Here is a 20016-nt window from a genome sequence, read left to right as displayed (position 1 = left end):
GAATGCACCACTAACTGACAACTGACAGTTAACTGCCAAGCCTTTGTTTAAATTCAAACCAGGCAGGTCGACTCTGATTGGTCAAGGCAATGCCCTGGGGAATGAATCAGAGAATGGCTGTCCCCTAAACTTTTGTTTAGTTGAAAAAGGTGCAATGTATGTACCTGCTCCTTTTTATCTGCAAAAGACGGGGCCGTGTGTGTGAATATATGTGGTTTCTAGCACGCATAAGTGTGCCATGCTGCAGGCCCAATTGATAATCCTAGATTGGTTTTCAGTTTAATTCTTAGCACAATCATGATTGTTTAGCAAATGTTGTCCAGTTGCAGAATCACAACTAATGTTGGACACTGTGTTTTGAGTTTTGCAAGCACGGCTGGGTTGGGTATGGTCAGCACTTTGCCTGTTGCAAACAACCGAAGGGCAAAACAAAAGGTAATCAAGTTCAAGAAGTTTTGTAAATTTAGTAGATGAAAAACTATGGGCTGGGTTTAATGTTCCTGGGCCAATGGGCTTGAAGACGGTGGGAGGGGAGGTTTGTTAAATCCAGCAGGCTGCTTGCCCACCGCCCACCCACCTGCCTCTGTCACCGCTGCAATTATACCATAGGCTGGGGTGGATTTGGGCAGCCCGCCCACCAGTTGGCCAATTGAGGCCCATAAGCAGGCAATTACTGCCCACTTAAGGACCTCATCCTGCCACTACCACAATTTAACAGGTGGTGGGAGAGGCCCATGCTCAGTGCTGAACCTAGCAGGATTTCCTACACTGGTTGGAGGGGGGCAAGAGCCCCTTCTTAACTGGCCCCCTGGGCCCATCGGAGGGCCCCGCACCCCAAGGTGTTACGTCCCCCAAGGCTTCCTTTCCCCAATGGCCTCTCAAACCTCAGCTCCCCACCCTTCTCACCGCCTCACTGGGGCCTGTAAGTTTGGCACCTGGTGAAACCCCCAGCCATACCTAAATTATTCAGCACCACACAACCAAAGTACTGGAAAGCTGCCAGCTTCTGACTGGGCAGCAACTCTCTGAGACAGCACTTCCTGATCCTGAAGGACGGTGGTCCCACCTCCAGTCTATCAACAGCCAATTGGCCAGCCAGTGTTGCCCTCGGTGTCCCCCACCTTGACATTTTAGCTAGGGGTGCGAGGAATCCAGAGCCTTGTATAATTCAGGCTCACTTCACTAGTTAGTGAGTCAATAACCAGAACGCATCAATTTAAGATAACTTTTAAAACAACTAAGGGAGATTTTAAGAGATTTGAGACATAAGAGACTTATTGGACTGTATTGGCATAGAATGCCTGACCAAAAACATTGGTGCAAACAGAATTCATAATAATTTTTAAAACAGAAGTGAAGAAATATTTGTAAAAAAGTGAAAAGCTTCTGGGAAAAGGACACAGGACTGGGACAGAGTGGATAGTTTGTTCAGAAGGTCAGAAAGTTGTGATGGGTCAAATGGCCTCCTTCTCTGCTGTAAAATTCCATGAGTTAGAAAACTTCATTGAGTATTTGCATCAAACTGGAGTTATTGCATTGGCTTCCTGTTGAAATCAATAAAACCGAATGTCAGGTGGGGCATATAACAGCAGCCAATACGATAATACCAGTTTACTGATATGGCTGAAGGCAAATTTCTACCTCTATAATTTGGCTGTCTATTGGAAGCTAGGAATGGATATTCCCAGGAGTGAATTACAATACATTGTCTGCAACATGGAAAGGTTTAAAAAAAAATGTACACATATCAATATACAGATTGACATGTGCACCCAGCATTTTGTCAGTTGGACTTTCCTTTGGCTGATATAATTGCAGTTGAGCTGTACAGTTGTGTCGCCTGCTACCCTGCTATCCACCAGGCAGACCTATTTTCTTGACAGTACCCATGGTAGCATCATTGCATGAACAAGAAAATTGAGGTTAATTGATTGAATTACCTGCCTTTGTAAATTTCTCACATTTTTTGAATCAATGGTGATGAGAGAAAATGTCAGCAGCAATTATTACCAAGCTACCAATTATGACCTTGTCTAAAACATAGGCCTTGTTGTGTCATTAGCAGGACACCGTCTAATAACTTATTCACTTATTATTTAAGAGGCATTTATCATCAACTATTTATTGTCAATTTTTTGAACCTGATGCTCATTTTAACACTATTAAACATTCATTAAGATTTTGACATTTCATATTTTATTTGTAAAAACAGCATAATACCATTAGGGGAAGGATTACAGATCACACTGCCAATGCATAAAATAGGTTATTCTATTTTTTATTCACTTTTCTCCCTATCTCTCCATGAAGCACAAAGTCATTTTGGGGCCTAGTCCCACAAGTGCTAGCAGTACAATAATATCTTGTCTAAGTGACCAGTATTTATATTGGAAATTGTGTAATTCTCCACCGCTAGCAGGAAAAGTATGCTTGAAGAAAGTGGGGGGTCAGAGCTAGGGCTATAATACCATAGGTCTGCTTCTCCAACCCATGCTCCCTTCTAACCTACCTTCCCACTAAAACAAAATCAGCTTGCATTTATATAGATCCTTTTATATAGGAAAATGTCCCTTGCCACTTCATGGAGAGATAAGCAGAATAAATAATGTTGGGTTGCATGTGTAAGACAGATAACAAATGTTGGGAGCCTATTCAATTTTGGGTGATGGGGTGATCACAGTTAAGAGTTTGACCCTGCCCTCTCCTAACAATCAAGAGTGAGAATTCTGGCTAATTTCCCTTTCTCTGCCACAAATGCGCTAAGAGTTATACCCATAAATGCCATAGGCTGATACGAACATACGATCAAAATAGGAGCAGAAGTAGGCCATTCAGCCGCTTGAGCTGCTCCGCCATTCAATAAAATCATGGCTGATCCATTTTTGTTTCAAATTCTACATTCCCATCTATCCCCGATAATCTTCCCCTTGCCTAACAAGAATCTATCTACCTCTGACTTAAAAATATTTAATGACTCCGTCTCCATCACTTTCTGAGGCAGAGAATTGCAAAGTCTCACAACCTCTGAGAGAAAAAAAATTCTCACCTCTGTCCTACCCCTAACTTTAAAACAATGTCCCTTAGTTCTGGACTCACCCACAAGAGGAAACAACCTTTCCATATCCACCTTGTCAAGACCATTCAGGATCTTATATACTACAATCAAGTCACCCCTCACTCTTCTAAACTCCACTGGAAACAAGCCCAGCCTGTCTAACCTATCTTGATCATTCCAGATATCAATCCAGTAAGCCTCCTCTGAACTGCCTCCAACGCCGAAAGAGAATGAGGGTCAGAGCTAGGACTACAGCTAGGATCAGTTATTTCAGCACAGACAAGGGATTTAACCCAATGAGTATGGCTGTGTGCCATACCCAGGATGCATTCACCCACTGAACAATAGATGTGCTTTACTTCCCAGCTTCTAATCAGTTCATTATCTGAGAAAAATATGTTTGAAGTTTGAAATCATCTTTTTGTGCTGCAAGGATTTTTTTTTCTCAAAAAGCTGTAGCCATTAGCTTTCTACATTTTAATTTAAATGTGCTTTCATTTTAAGCAACCTGATTGCAGGCAAGAATATTTCAGTTGAAAGAATAATGAACATGTTGGAAATGTACAGCAGCTTAGTCAGCATCTGAAGGATGAAGTTACATTCAGATGGACCCTTCATCAGAAGTGATTCCAAATGGTCTGCTGTGCATATCCAGCATTTCCTGATATGAATTCAGATGTCCATCACTCATGTTTTTTCTTTTTCTGCTACAATTCTAATTGACTTTACTGGGTTTTTAACCTAGTAAATTTAACTAAAATGTAAGTTAAACAGGCTGAGGGGAAACAAAAATAGAAAGTGCTGGAAATAGCAGCTTTGAAAAAGTGATATTCGACTCGACATGTTAACGCATTGTCTCTCTCTCACAAATGCTGCTAGATCTGCTGAGTATTTCCAGTACTTTCTGTTTTAATTTCAGGTTTCCAGTATCAACATAATTTTGCTTTTGTTTTAACAGCTGAGGGGTGACCTGATAGGGATCTTTAAGATCATGAATGGGTTTATAGTGGAGATATAGAGAAAGGGTTTCCATTTGTGGGGGTACCAGAGCTAGGAGCCATAAATATAAGATCCTCACTCACCAAAGAGGGAATTCAGGAAAAACTTCCATACGCAGAGAATGGTTAGAATAAACCTCACTGCTTCCTGGAGTAGTTGTAGCGAATAGCATAGATGCATTTAAGGGAATTTAGACAAACACATGAAGAGAAAGTTTACACTGATGGAATGGAGGAGGCTAGTATGAAATGTAAACACTGACATGGACCAGTTGGGCTGAATGGCCTGTTTCAGTACTGTACTTTTTATGTAAATCTATGTAATTAATACTGAATATCAAAGGCCTGTCTGCTATATATTTGTAAATAAAGGCTATGTTTTGATTATTGCAGCTCCATGAATGCACATTTTAATGAACTTTTAACACTGACTTATCTCTTGTGCATTACAGTGATGGCTGGGCAGATAGGTATGATGTGACAGATGGCTACCAGCGAGAAGCCACCGGAGGCATAACAATCAAACTCCAATCTCCTGATGTGACGTGGTTTGATGATTACTACCTTGAGCTGCGGCCAGAGTCCCACTTCAGTAATCCCTGGTTCCCAGAGTTCTGGCAGCACAGATTTCAGTGCAGACTGGAAAATCAACAGCAGGAAAATCCTGAATATAACAGGACCTGTGATGGTAAGGAGCAGCTGATCTGCTAAACTGTATATCACTCTTCACTAACTTGGGTGTAATCCCAACAGGTTGGGCTTCATGCATTTTATGACTGAATAGTTCTCGAAATAAAGAAATGAATATTCATTAAATATATCTCTTATACGTCCCATAAATAATCTCTTCAGCTGTGCTTTGGTTAGTTAGTTTCATTTTATACTTTAACTTATTAGTTTAAAAAGGGAAAGATATTTTAAAATCCTGGAGTAATTCTCCTCAGCCGGTTGGCTGACAATCCACTTTGAGGACTGGATTCATTAGCTTGAGCCAGAGGAGTACAGGAGGAAAATGTGCACCTCGGAGGCAAATTGCTGCTATGAGTTGCCACAATATTGAGTGACTTGTTCAGTCTCTGGGTAGGTTTATGTGAGGGTGGTGAGTACACTCAGCATAGACAGGAGGGGTGGAGCCAGAGTGGCAGCAGCCCAGGTTTCTGGGGCCCAGAGGAGCACATCTCTTCTTCCTGGTCCCAAAAATAAATTAAAACTTAACCTGTTGGGCTCCCCTTCAACTGGACTGTTACCTGATACTGGGCACAGCTTACACAGTGTATGCTGTACTCTTTATGTCCTAAAATTCCAAAAGGGTCCTACGTAATTTGCATGTTAAAAGAGCTTATTGCCTGACATTGGTCGGTGCTCTGGCCATCCAGTGGGACACTTTGTCAAAGATTATCCTGAACATAGCAACAACAGGAAAAGATGGTACATTATTCCCTACCATTTTTGGGTTACCACCACTCTATTTCCAGCAGAGGGAGGGCTTTAAAATCAACCCCTTTTCAAAATCTTAGAATGTGGAATGTGTGCACTGCAATAAGTTTGTTTGAGCATGAGTATACTAAATTCCTTTTCCACAATCTGAATGGAGGAGCAATGATAATTTATTTATTTTAATCCATTGAATAGGAAGCATTTGGCAATTCTGAGAAAAATTAAGGTGCTGGATACATGCACGCTTTTCTTCATTTCTTTCCAATTTGTCCCTTTGGAAATGTACAGCCGGGGCACAGAATATTTTTGAGATCAGTGTATTCAGGTAATAAATACAGCCAATTTCCTGAAATTTCCTCATTAATTTAAATCAACAGAAAATTAAAGGTCATAGTGTTCTGACCAATGCATCCTATGAGCACCGCTCTTTGTCAGGAGCATTCGATCAGAAATCAGCTTTGCTTCACTTTCCTTCTGATTCTGCAATGACTATGCAAAGGAAGAATGAATGGAGTTTGGATCAAGTATTTAGGATGCATTTGTATTGTAATTGAAATGCTGGTGGGAAGCTGAATCTCTAATACGCTTAACCTGTTGTGTGAATGCAATTTAAGTTTGGTCAGAATGAAGAGGAGAATAAAAACTTGCAATTATGTAGCACCTGTCAGGTCCTCAGGATGTCTCGAAGTATATTACAGCCAATTAATTATTCTAGAATCGCAACTGTTATTGTTAAGGAGGCAAACATGGCAGGTAATTTGCACACAGCAGGATCCTAAAAACATCAATGAGATGAATAACCAATTAATCTGTTTTAGATGTCATTGGTTGTCATCGGTGGTCAGGACACCAGGAGAACCAACTTATTTTTCTTTCAGAAACTACCTGGGAATCTTTTGCATCCACCTGACAGGACAGATAGGCCTGCAGTTTAAACATCACATCTGGAAGACAGTGCAAGTTAAACTTGATAACCGCTGAATATGGGCACAGGGATTGTGATGCGTGATTACCCCATACTTGTTGATATGAAATGCCAGCTTCCTGTGACCAGTGCATTATAGTACCTTTTGCCTGAAGCCCGTACTAACCTCACTGTTCATTGGCTGCAGATGTCAAGAAGTGAAAAAAAAATCACAGGCTAAGGAAAAGGCAAGGGAATGGAACAAGCTGAGAAGCTCTTACAGAAAGCCAACAGGGACACAACGGGTCAAATGCCCTCCTTCTGTGCTAGCACCATTCTATAATTTTATGATATCAGCAGGGGGACAAAAATAAAAGTTTCTAGCAGCACTTACAACTAGCCTGCATTGCTTAAAGCTAACTTGTACCTCTTAATGGGAAGTTGTATTGTGGCTGCAAAAAGTGCTGGGAGGAATCAATCAATTGGGAATCATATCTAATATTCATATGCTTTATCATACTCTCACACACTTCACACTGCTGCAAGCCCCACACCTACATCTCACAGCTTGCACTCACTGTCAGCTATTCAACCATAACAACCACATAATTCACTGACACATTTTCCGTACTCTTGCTGACAAGGTGCACAGCCAGAGACAGGAAGGATTAAATGACGGGCAGATATATCTACATGAACCAATTCCCATGGGGGAGACAGTGATGGCCATTATTGGGATCGTCGTTGCTGAGACCATGACCAATGGCGAGGCTGAATCTATTGAAGTTGACCGTATCCTCATATCTAAAAGTAGTTCTCAGATCCTGCTCACCCCTCCTCCCACACTTTATCCTGACATACAAGCTGCAGAAAGTGTAAGCATGCACCATTTACTTACCGCCCCATCCCCAAAACACATTCTTACCCTTTTTCCCTTTCAGATACCCTGGCCAGGCAGTGGAGGAACACCAAGTAGAGAATGAAAACATAGCAAAATCACTTGATTTCACATGCAGAGCCACCAGCTCCACCACCAGCAGAATTTTCCACTCCGGGACCAAGTCCCATGGTGGGAGTGGGAAGTCGGAATGTCTCCCGCTGTTGAACGGGGTGCGCTATTACATGCAATTGTGCGCTCCCTGCCTCATTATTTATGCATGCACACAGTTTACGTCAAGTCTCATGGCGGATGGGCAGGGAGTTGGCCGCCCCACCATCATGTCCGGGCACCATATTTAAAAGACACCCGGAAAGGCAATCAACAGCACCAGGACCTTTGCAGGAAGATGTGCAGCAAAAGGCAGCAACCTCCAGCCCCATGGTTTGGTGATGCCTTCCTGGAGCATCTCTTCCAGGCCATCAAGGAAAGGGATGACAGCAGGATGCCCTCCTGACTGACCACCGCAGCTAGGGAAGAAGTCGAGAGGTTGGTCAGTGCTTGTGTGGTTCATAGAAGAAATGCCCTGCAGTGCAGGAAACAAGTCAATGATCTATTCCACGCCGCTAGAGTAAGTGAACCTTCTACTCACTCCAAACTCACATCACCACTCATTTTGTGATTCTGTCATAGGATATCACTGTCAAGGCCAGCATTTTTGTTGCCCATATCTAAATGCCTCGAAAAGGTGGGGGAGTGCTGCCTTTGTGAACCGCTGCAGTCCATGTGCTGTGCTGTTAGGGAGGCAACTGCAGTATTTTGACCCAGTCACAGTGAAGGGACAGCCATAGGGTGTGGAGTGGAGGGCAACATGCAGGTGCTGCTGTTCCCATGCACCTGCTGCCCTTGCCCATTTAGCTGGTAGAGCTCGCTGGTTTGGAAGGCGATCTCCCAAGAATCCAGCGAGGTGGCATGCAGGTGTTTGATGCCTGCAATCTTTCAGCCAGCCTAGGAGGTCACTCATTCTCTCGTTTCTCTATTCCAGGTGTCAGCAGGAAGAGGGAGAGGACAACTTCCCCTTCAGAAGACAGCCCCAGTCCCCAGGCCACCTTGGAGGAAGATAATGATGACTTCATACCAATAGAGCCATCAGAGTGTTCACCTGCACCCTCCACCAGCCCAGAGACACACACCTTGGTGGGTCATAGATCTAGCTTAGGCTCGGGGTCACACTCTGGTGGTCTCTTCACATACATGTGTCCACAGCAGGCGGACGTAGTGACAGTCTAGGTCTCTTGCACTTGGAGGACTGCCAGAGAACAGGCACCTGCTAAGTCCAAGTCCGATGACGAGCCTCTGGAAGCCATCATAGAAAATATGCTGGAGATTCAGAGAGACGCACGGGAACATCAGTCAGAGGTGTCAGAGGCCCTCAACAGAGTGGCATGTGAGGTGGATGAGTCCATGCGCGTGCTCTCTGATGTCATAGTTCTAGCATAGGAGCACATGGAAGTCTCCATGGTGAGGGTGGTAGATGCCAAGGAGATCCAGATCAAGCAGTTTCTGCCAGGTATGCACTTGGACCTACACATCATCACTCTATTCATGACTGCATTCCAGCAGTGGCTAGACGAGAGGTGAATGGGGCACCTCGACCTTTGTCCAGGTGCCCCTTCTCCTCAAGGAGTCAGGGTGGGGCCCTCGGGCACCCAAAGGGAGGAGGAACATCAGCAGGACACCCCGGAGCCATCCACCCAGGACACATCAATGGCGTCTAGCCACTCCAAATCCCCTCTGCGTGTGACTCCATCAGCTCCAGCTGGTCAGGTCAGTGAGGGTGCACCTGCCCCACAGCAGGAGACGCTTAGCAGGCTGGGGCATTTAAGGCCTCGGCCCTCCAGATGACACCCACCAAAGTCATCTCAGACAACAGGGCATTGCAGTCAGCAGGCTACCTCCACCTCTGCTGTGCATGTTGGGGATGCACCTAGGCATAGTGGTAGAGTAAGGAAAATTAAGAAGTTTTGAACGTACAGTGGTAGCACGGGTGTATAATCATTGTATATAGTTCTGACGCTTGTAAATATATGTTCACTTGCACTGTTTGGAAGTCTCCTGGATTCCTTCTTGCTGCTAGGTGCTTTAATAGTTGCATGCACTCCACCTGTTCCAGGTGAAGGACATCCTAGAGGACCAAGGATGGGTGTTTCATCCCCTAATACATGCCTGCACATGGAGACATTGCTCTTTGACCAGGGTGATGAGAGCCATGTGCAAGAAGCCTCCCTCTCACACTGTTCCGCTGGTCTCGAAGGTCTATAGAGAGAACTTTGCCTTGTCATAATAGAAAGAGTAACCACATGAGCCCTTGTCAGGCAGGTTCATTCCCCGAGAGGATGGAGGTTTGCAGTCATTGGCTACCATTCACCTGTACGCCCCTTGTAGGCAACCGCCTCTCTCCCACCCTTTGCCCCTGGAGCTGATGGCTAATGGCTCTGAATGAATGGAAGCTCTACAACTTGCTGGGATCTCATTGTCAAGAGAACCCTTTGGGAGTGGCATTCCAGAGGGGTCAGTGTTGGGACCACAACTTTTCAATTTATACATTAATGATCTAGATGAAGGAACTGAGGCATCCTGGCTAAGTTTGCAGATGATACAAAGGTAGGTGGAGGGACAGGTAGTATTGAGGAGGTGGGGAGGCTGCAGAAGGATTTGGACAGGTTAGGAGAATGGGCAAAGAAGTGGCAGATGGAATACAACGTGGGGAAGTGTGAAGTCATGCATTTTGGTAGGAAAAATAGAGGCATAGACTATTTTCTAAATGGGGAGAGAATTCAGAAATCTGGAATGCAAAGGGACTTGGGAGTCCAAGTCCAGGATTCTCTTAAGGTTAACTTGCAGGTTGAGTCGGTAGTTAGGAAGTCAAATGCAATATTGGCATTTATTTCGAGAGGACTAAAATATAAAAGCAGGGATGTGCTGCTGAGGCTTTATAAGGCTCTGGTCAGACCACATTTAGAATATTATGAACAATTTTGGGCCCCGTATCTCAGGAAGGATGTTCTGGCCCTGGAGAGGGTCCAGAGGAGGTTCACGAGAACGATCCCAGGAATGAAAGGCTTAACATATGAGGAACGTTTGATGTCTATACTTGATGGAATTTAGAAGGATGAGGGGGGATCTGATTGAAACTTACAGAATACTGAAAGGCCTGGATAGAGTGGACGTGGGGAAGATGTTTCCATTAATAGGAGAGACTAGGACCCGAGGGCACAGCCTCAGAGTAAAGGGAAGACCTTTTAGAACAGAGATGAGGAGAAACTTCTTTAGCCAGAGAGTGGTGAATCTATGGAATTCATTGCCACAGAAGGCTGTGGGGGCCAGGTCATTGAGTGTATTTAAGACTGAGATAGATAGGTTCTTGATTGGTAAGGGGATCAAAGGTTACGGTGAGAAGGCGGGAGAATGGGTTGAGAAACTTATCAGCCATGATTGAATGGCGGAGCAAACTCAATGGGCCGAATGGCCTAATTTCTACTCCTATGTCTTATGGTCTTATGGGCCAGACCTGCTGCCGTGTGGCCTTCACCATACAGTGAGGATTTCAAAAGCTCAAAGCTCTCAGGCAGTCTCCATATGATTAAGGTTTTCCTTTAGTTTTCTACTTGTGTTGACCTTCAGATCAACCCACCTGAGAAGACCCACCTCCCACCTCGATGTTTTGCAGTTGAACATGGTTCGACATCTGTTGCCTTGCTGCTGAGCTGCCTCTCTCGTGATGGTTTGCTGACTTTTCCACCACCTTTTACCCTGCCATTGTCACCCACCAATGCCCCACCATCACCATTGACTCCCCCAATGTAACCTTCACAACCCCCCCTCTGTAACCCTTGAACCTCCCCCCATGACCCTATGACCTTTAACCTGGACATACCTTCCCTCCCCGATGAACCCATGCCCACCCTGATCCTGCCCACTCCCGTTATTTGTGCCACCATTCCTGTCCCTCTCAATGACCCTCCTGATGAGAACTACACCCGCCACACACAAACCCAGACATCCCACCCTACTACATCTCACTTCCCCCACACACTGTCACCGTCCCTTTGTTCCATCAATACTGTCAGTTTTCCCCCAGGACTCCGCTATTGACTCAACTGATCCCTCCCTATAAAACACTCCACCCATTCCCCACTCACACACCCACCCTTGCCCTCGTGCCTTCAATACCATTCCCCCGCCCTACACACTCTTGCGTACCATCTTCTGCAGTCCTCACTCAATGGTGCAAGCTACATCGACTGACCGGTAAGTCCTATAAGGGCAGGATCTTCCGATTGGCGAGCGGGGGTGAGGATCACTCACCGATGCGTAAAATGATGCAGGATGACATCGGGTGGAACTCCCAACGTCACCCCGTGTCATTTTCATTTTCAGATCAGCGGGGATGCAGCCGAGTCAGATGCGCGCCCCCCGACCTGTCAACGGCCTATTAAGGCCATTAGAAAACCAATTCAGCTCATTAATGGATCTGCCAATCTTAAGGTTGGCGGGCAGGCCGAGAATCCAGGTGGGCTTGTGAAAAAACATGAAATCTCATCCACTGGCGGGATGAGGTTTCATGAGGGTATTTAAATTTTAATGAAAGGTTTAAATAAAAGTTATGGACATGTCCCAACTCATGTGACAGTGTCACATGAGGGGGCATGGCAGGGAAAATTTTTAAACTCCTTTATTAAAAGTTGAAAATCGGTGCCGATCTCCCTGAGGCAGCACTTAGCCTCAGGGAGATCTGTGCGCTATTTCGCGCGCATGTGTGAAAGAGTGCACTCCCGACTGAGGGAATCCCCCCCCCCCCCCGCGCGCCCGAACAGGGAGCGCATAGTGCTTCCTGGTGGATGTCACCCTGGGCGGGCCTTAATTGGCCCGCCCATGTAAAATGGCGGTGCACCCCCAACAGAGGCGCCAATCGGGAACCCGCCCGCTTGCGCCCGTTCCCGCTCTTCCCCCCCCCCACCCCCCCACCCCCCAACGGAGGGAAAATTTTGCCCTAAGTCTCCCTCGCTGGGGGCATGCCACGTTTGCCAAGTTGGGTAACTGAACAGCGTAAATTCCCATTGGCGAGGCAGTAGATTTGATAATTATACAGGATTCCAGTCTGTTGCCCACTTAATGAGTATTCATGAGATGCAAAATGCATTTCCTACTTTCACCAGTGGGAAAGGTGACCCGCAATTAACCCGCCATCAGGCAAGGAAGATTCCCATCTGATTTCCCGACATTGGGAAGCTGATTTTTGTCCTCCCGCCACATCTTCTGCCCCTGCCTGCCACCCTTCCTGCTGCTGATGGGAGGGAAAGATTCCGTCCAACACTGTACATATCCTAGAGAAAAGATTAGAGGTGGGAGCTGCATGTGATGAGCAACTGGGCATGAATGACCTGCAGCCACGGTAGGAAGCAAAGATAGGACAGGACATTGGAGGGTAAGATTGCACATAGCTGCAGAGGACTCAGATGAGCATTTTAATGTGGCAGATTACGGAAGAACATGGAGGGTTATGCACAGCAAAATTTTTAGTACATTGGCAGACTTGCCAGAAAGCCTGCAATCAATATCAAGGAGTATAGAGGGGTCTGGCACCAACTTGGCACAGGGCTTTTAGCAGAGCTTGGAGCCCCATCCTTTCCAGTGTTGAAGTAGTGGCAAACCCATGCATACACTTCTGGATCCAACCATGATGTGCCATCTGATGGCCAATGTCACAATTTCCATTACATCCTAGTGGATGCTGCAGTGGAAGTTCATGCCTTTTTTTATTCATTTATGGATGTGGGCTTCGCTGGCTAGGCCAACATGTATTGCCCATCCCTAACTGCCCTTGTCACCATGGCTGTGGGTTACAGTGTGTAAAGAGGCTTTCAGGGTCTCCCAGCAGTTCAGATTTTTAGGGCCAGAATTTTATGTCCCGTGAGCAGGCAGGCCCGACTCGAACGGGTACGAAATCGCGCAAAATGATATCGGGCGACTGTGGCCGCCAGTCACCCTGTGAAGCCATTTCCTTTCCACAGGGGTGGCCTGGCAGCTGTGGCCACCATTTATTTTATTAAGGTAAATATCTTTTCAGGCAGCACTTCAAGATGAAGCTGTCCTCACAGCTCACAGCCTGCAGCAACAGTGCCCACCTTTCAAAGCTGGATATCCACTGATTGGCCACGCAGCCTCAGGAACCTACCTGCCATCCTTAATTAGATAGTGGACCTGGAGGTGGCCTCTTAATCAGGGCAAATGTTCCAGACAGGCAGCCTGAAAGCAAGAGCAGGGTTAGGATCGTGAAACAGTCCTGATTTACACTCAGATCCTAAGAGCATAAGATTCCATCTGTAGTGTCCAAACAAAGGATCCTAATGAATCCAATTTCACAAGCAACATTTCTGACAATGTCGTACTCCCTCAAGTAATTGAACTCCCTCAAGTAATTGAATGTTTGCATATCTCTTATGGAAGTTGTATTTTGATCTTGCAGAAAATTTAGAAAGATAAAAAGAGCTATTTTTGTTAATCCGGTTAAAAAATGGTTTGATTAGACTTGCAAATTCCAGTTCCTTTGATTAGATGATTCTATTTATTGCTTATCCCTAGCTACACAATAAAGCTATTCAAAACTTTAATATTTGAGGCTTCCCAATCCTGTTTTGCTATCTCGATGTATCTATGTTCATCATATAGTGACAACAAAAGAATACTCTTCCCATTGGTGGCAAGTGTGGGTTCCTGTTAGACCCTGTTTCCTGCCTCTCTCATCAATTCTGGTTAAGGAGCTACCAATGGAAATGGAGTGAGGAGAGCACCAAAGGCAAGGGATTGTCATATAAATTACATCTCTTTCTATTAACATTTACAGAGATGATACTATTAAAAACTAAGCTTATCTCTGCTACAATATAACTGCCCACCAGAAGAACAGACAAGGAAAAGAAGTTCTGCCCTTGGTTAGATAGTACTCAGCTTTATGCCTGTCCCAGGAATGTCAAAATTTATAAAACAATGCAGAAACGAGCCTTATAAGTCTTTGGAGGATACTTCTATATACACATTTAGTCTAAAGAAAATAATCAACATAAAAAACAGTGAAAGAATTGGGAGTATTAGACTTATTATCATTATCAGTAATGATGACCCTATTACTGGCATAGTCTTCATGCTATCCAAGGTATTTACAAAAACTATAGTGAACGTAAGATGCAGAAATACCAATTGTCCCATTGCAGCATGTTCATTCCAATGGGCCAATTACAATACACTTTGTATTAGAGCAAAATACAAGAAAAAGTAATTCAATTTATAAATTGCCCTATAGTAGATGTTGTCCAATTGCTGTCCTATGGGAGCATTCTATAGTTTGTGCTTGCCCAAACTGGAATTGAACAAAACTTTGATTTATCTGAGCATAATATAACTTTTATTACTCAATGCTGGCTTATTACTTTCTACAGGCGAGGACCCATGGGCATTAAATAATCCCTTTGAGGAGCATATAGAGAAAAATTGGTTAGAGGGGATTACAAGTCTGTAATGAACCTGCCCAATTTCCTACAAATAATTTAAGCAGAAGTTAAGTCAGACATGCTCCATTACAGGGGTTGCAGGGGTTACAGCAGAGGAATTCCGATTGCCCTGAACACTTTGACTCCACGGCATGAATCCATTTTTTTTATAAGCAGTATCCCCAACTGGAGTTAGCCTGATTGAAAGGCTTGGCTCCTTGTGTGGAGATCACTATAGCAAAGGACAAAGCTAAGGAACAGGTAGGTTTATGCTGCCAGGGTAAAGATTGTGAGGGGTAGGGTCGGATGGGTGCAGAGTAGCCTATAGGGTTAGGGGTGGTGGTGGGGCGGTGATCGCAGGAGATAGGAAACAGTTCAGGGCAGGCATGGGTAGTTGTGGGAATGATATTGGTGGGAGTGATATTGGTGGGCAGGATGTCTAATGTCCAGTCATGGGGGGAGGGTTGACGATTGAGGAAGGAGAGGCAGAGAGGCAGAGAAGAGATTGGCATCTGATTGCAGCAAGAGTCTGATCATGGGGTGGAATTTTATGCCAGCAGGATTTTATGGTCCAGCTGAAGTCAATGAGGATTAGAATGACGAAGTGCATTTCACGGCCCAGTTCCCGCTGCAATGGGGCCGTAAAATTCTGGCTATGGTGGGGAAACAGATTTGCATGATGAGCTGGGAGAAATTGCTGCTGCTCCACTTATCCACAAGCAGTGCTGGAGAAGCAGGTGCCTTTTCCATTTATAATCTTCACCTCCTTCTAGCTGCTGGGTTAAATTTAAAATGGAGATAAAATCTCCATTTAAATATTTAAATGACTAACCCGGTTTGGTTGCCTGTCCCCATACCCTTGTTCCACCACCTGTAAACCACCACCTGGAATACCACTACCTGGAACTTCCATTCCAAGTCACTCACCATCCTGACTTGGAAATATATCACCGTTCCTTCACTGTCATTGGGTCAAAATCCCCAAACTCCCTTCCTAACAGCACTGTGGTGTACCTACTACACATAGACTGCAGCGGTTCAAGAGGGTAGCTCACCATCACCTTCTTAAGGGCAAATAGGGATGGTCAATAAATGCTGACCCAGCCAGCGAAGCCCACATCCCGTGAATGAATAAAAAAAACAACGCAAAAGAAGGTTGTTACAACGCAGATTGGGTTTGGATTTGAGGATATTAAAAGTTTTACAACCCCTGGCCCAACCCCCCAATTTTTGTGTGTTGCAATTTTCCTTGCTGTCTTCAATACAATTTAGGAGTATTAAGAGGTTTACATAGTCCAGAATAGGTCACAGCAGAAAATTGCTACTCATTGTTTTTTTGAATTTATCATTACTTTGTTTTCCACTGCCAAGCCAGTTTTCAATCCAATTAGCTAATTTCCTATTAGTGTGATGAGCCTTAACTTTCTTTACAAGTTTTAGACTTGCAACTTTATGAAACATTTTCAAAAAATCCACATAAGCCATAGTCGTGAACAGCTTCATTCAGCTTAGTTATTTTCTGAAAGGATTCGAGTAAATTTGTAAGATGTGATTTATTGAGGAAGAATTTTGATGTGGGTGAATGCATGGGTTTGCGTGTAGGTGTTGGGTAAAGCCAGCTCCAACCCTTTGCTAGGGTTGCTTCTGCATATCTTTCCTGTGAGTTAAAGCTGTGTGCAAGCAACCCCCTTCAGGAGAGGCTAAATGACAATCTCAATGTATTACTTACTCAATTAGAACAATATTGACATAGGTTTAGCAATTTAATTTGGAGTTCATGGATTTTCCATGCTTCTTGGAAATTGCAACAGCAAAGTGAGAACGCAGCGGCAATAAGGGGGTTGAAGACGTGACAAGGAATTATGCCAATAAGTACTCAGTACTCACGGCTGACTTCCAGCCTGCAATGTGAAGGAGTTTGTTCAGAATACTTGTACCTGGAGGTTACTTTATACACTTTGGAGGTGTTATCAACACTTTAGAGGTCTACATATCTGATCTACACTTTGCCACTGTGATCTTTCTGGTCCGCATGGATGTGCTTACGTTATGTTGCATCGAGCCTCAGATGAGGACCAAGATAACCAGGAGCAGCACCGGCAACAGCCTGTTGCTCACAGACTTGTAGCTCCACACAAGAGAGAATCAGCAGAGAGGTGCAGGAGGCCACGCCCAGCACACACTATCTACAAGCAGACATTAAGGTTCCTTGACATGTAAGAACACCAATGTCTGAGAAAACTCAAGGGATTTTGCATCAGATGGTGGCAGACATTTGCCATCTGCTGGAATAAGACATGTTGTCAACTGAGCCTGGTGGCCATGCTTTACCAGTGACTGTCAGAAAAACAGTCATCATTGCCCTCAACACCTTTGCCACTGGATCATCCTAGTCCTTTGCTGAAGAAATTTGCAAGATCTTCCAATCAACAGAAATGCATAAGACAGCCTTCTTTGCTAGGATTGGCAATTATAAAAACTTCAACTATGATGATGCCAGTCAGAAAGAGTGGTCACTTGGTTTCTGGCTCTGGATAGCTTCCAAGACATTCCGGGAGTGACCGATTGCACACAAATGGCAATGAGACACTGTCAGATCACCCAGGAATGTTTGTCAACTGTAAGAGCTTCTATTTCATAAATGTGCAGCTGCTAAGATTTTCATGCAGGTTTGTGCAACATTCTTGAGCAGCCATATGGTGCTTTTGTCATGTGGCAGTCCAGTCTCATGGGTTTTGTCGCACCTTAAAACAGTGTTACCAGCTGACTGCTCAGAAGCAAGGGATACCTACTTAAAATATTGTTGTTGACTCCTCTCAGAAAACAGAGGAATGAGGCCTAGAGCACTACAATGAATGTCAAATGGTTACCACTATGATTTACATTCAGTTTGAGGGAGAGAGAAGTGGGTCCAAGACTATGTTTTTATACTTAAATAAGGACAATCATGAGGGCGTGAAAGCAGAGCTGGCTAAACTGAATTGGCAAATTAGGTTAATGGATAGGTCAATCGAGATGCAGTGGCAAACATTTAAGGGAATATTTCAGAATACACAGAATAGATACATTCCAATGAATGAGAAAAAGTCTAAGGGATGGACTCACCATCTGTGGTTAATTAGAAAGGTTAAAAATGGTATAAAACTTAAAGAAAAAGCATATAATTGTGCAAAGATAGGTGGAAAATCAGAAGATTGGACAGAATATAAGGAACAGCAATGGATGATTAAAAAATTAATAAGGAGGGAAAAATCAAAGTGCGAGAGAAAGCTAGCCAGAAATATAAAAACAGATAGTAAGAGTTTCTATAAATATTTTTAAAAAGAAACAAATTAACAAAGTGAGTGTTGGTCCTGTAGAAAGTGATGCTAGAGAATTGATAATGAAAAACAAGGAAATGGCAGATGAATTGAACAAGTATTTTGCATCAGTCTTCACTATAGACGATACAAGTAACATTCCAGAAGCAGCTATAAATCAGGAAATGGAAGGGAGGGAGGATCTCAGGAAAATTACAATCTCCAGGGAAGTGGTACTGAGTAAATGGTTGGAGCAGTGGGCTGACAAGAGCCCGGGTCCTAATGGACTTCATCCTAGGGCCTTAAAAGAAGTGTCTAGTGTGATAGTTGATGCATTGGTTTTAATTTTCCAAAACTGCCTAGATTCGGGAAGGCCCCATTAGATTGGAAGACAACAAATATAACTCCATTATTCAAGAAGTGGGTGGGGTGTGGGGGGGTGGGGGGGGAGAGCAGTGGGGGAGAGACAGAAAGCAGGAAACTACAGGCCAGTTAGCTTAACATCTGTCATAGGGAAAATGTTAGAAGCTATTATTAAAGAAGCTATAGCAGGGCATTTGGATAAGTTCAAGGTAATCAGGCAGAGTCAACATGGTTTTGTGAAGGGAAAATCATATTTAACCAACTTATTGGAGTTCTTTGAGGAAGTAGCATGTGCTGTGGATAAAGGGGAACTGGTGGATGTACTGTACTTAGATCTCCAGAAGGCACTTGATAAAGTGCCACATCAAAGGTTATTGCGGAAAATAAAAGCTCATGGTATAGGGAGTAACATACTGGCATGGATAGAAGATTGATGGCTAACAGGAAGCAGAGAGTAGGCATAAATGGGTCTTTTTCAGATTGGCAAAATGAGTGGTGTACCACAAGGATCAGTGCTGGGACCTCAACCGTTTACAATTTATGTAAATAACTTGGATGAAGGGATGGATGCTGAATTTGTTGATGACACAGAATCACAGAATTGTTACGGTGTAGAAGGAGGCCATGCGACCATTGTGTTTGCACCATCTCTCTGAGCAGTTTAATTTAGTGCTAATCTCCTGCCTTTTCCCCGTAACCCTGCACATTATTTAAATAAACAACCATCCAATGCTCTCGAGTGCCTCAATTGAACCTGCCTCCACCACACTTCCAGGCAGTGCATTCCAAACAATAACTACTTGCTGTGAGAAAGTTTTTTTCTCATAAAGACACAAAGAAAGGTAAGAAACTAAGGTGTGAAGAGTACAAAAGGAGGCTACAAAAAGGTATAGATAGTTTAAGTGAGTGGGCAAAGATTTGGCAAATGGAATACATTGTGGGAAAACGTGAAATTGTTCATTTGGCAGGAAGAAAAAAAAAGAAACATATCTAAATGGAGAGATATTGCAGAGTTCTGAAATGCAGAGGGATTTGGGTGTCTTAGTGCATGAATTGCGAAAGGCTGGTGTGCAGGTACAACAAGTAATTAAGAAAGCTAATAGAATGCTATCATTTATTGTGAGGGGAATTGAATACAAAAGTAGGGAGGTTATGCTTCAGTTATGCAGAGTACTGGTGAGACCACATCTGGAGTACTGTGTACAACATTGGTCACTTTAGAACATAAGAAATAGGAGCAGGAGTAGGCCATTCAGCCCCTCAAGCCATTCAACAGGATCATGGCTAATCTGCCCCAAGCCTCAACTCCTCTTTCATGCCAGCTCCTCATAGCCCTCAACTCCCCAATATTTCAAAAATCTATCTACCTCCTCTTTAAGTACTTTCAGTGATCTAGTCTCCACAACTCTCTGGGGTAGAGAATTCCAGACACTCACTACCCTCAGAGAAGAAATTCCTTCGCATCTCTCAGAGGGTCATGAGTCTTTGGAACTCTCTTCCTGAAAAGATGGTGGAAGCAGAGCCTTTGAATAT

The 20016-nt window shown here is 44.1% G+C and overlaps 1 protein-coding gene across 1 annotated transcript in view; it reads left to right on the top strand.

Moving 5' to 3' along the window:
• Nucleotides 1-20016, top strand: part of grm5b (glutamate receptor, metabotropic 5b) — a 618812-nt gene that overhangs the window by 413588 nt on the left and 185208 nt on the right. Inside the window, exon 3 of the mRNA XM_078544826.1 lies at nucleotides 4506-4741. Within this exon, the coding sequence (XP_078400952.1) occupies nucleotides 4506-4741 (236 nt within the window). The remainder of the gene's footprint in view (nucleotides 1-4505; nucleotides 4742-20016) is intronic.

This window comes from Cetorhinus maximus, chromosome 7 (assembly GCF_964194155.1).
Source record: "Cetorhinus maximus chromosome 7, sCetMax3.hap1.1, whole genome shotgun sequence".
NCBI lineage: Eukaryota > Metazoa > Chordata > Chondrichthyes > Lamniformes > Cetorhinidae > Cetorhinus > Cetorhinus maximus.
The sequence above is the reverse complement of the archived record's forward strand: the minus strand, read 5'-3'. Positions and strand labels throughout refer to the sequence as shown.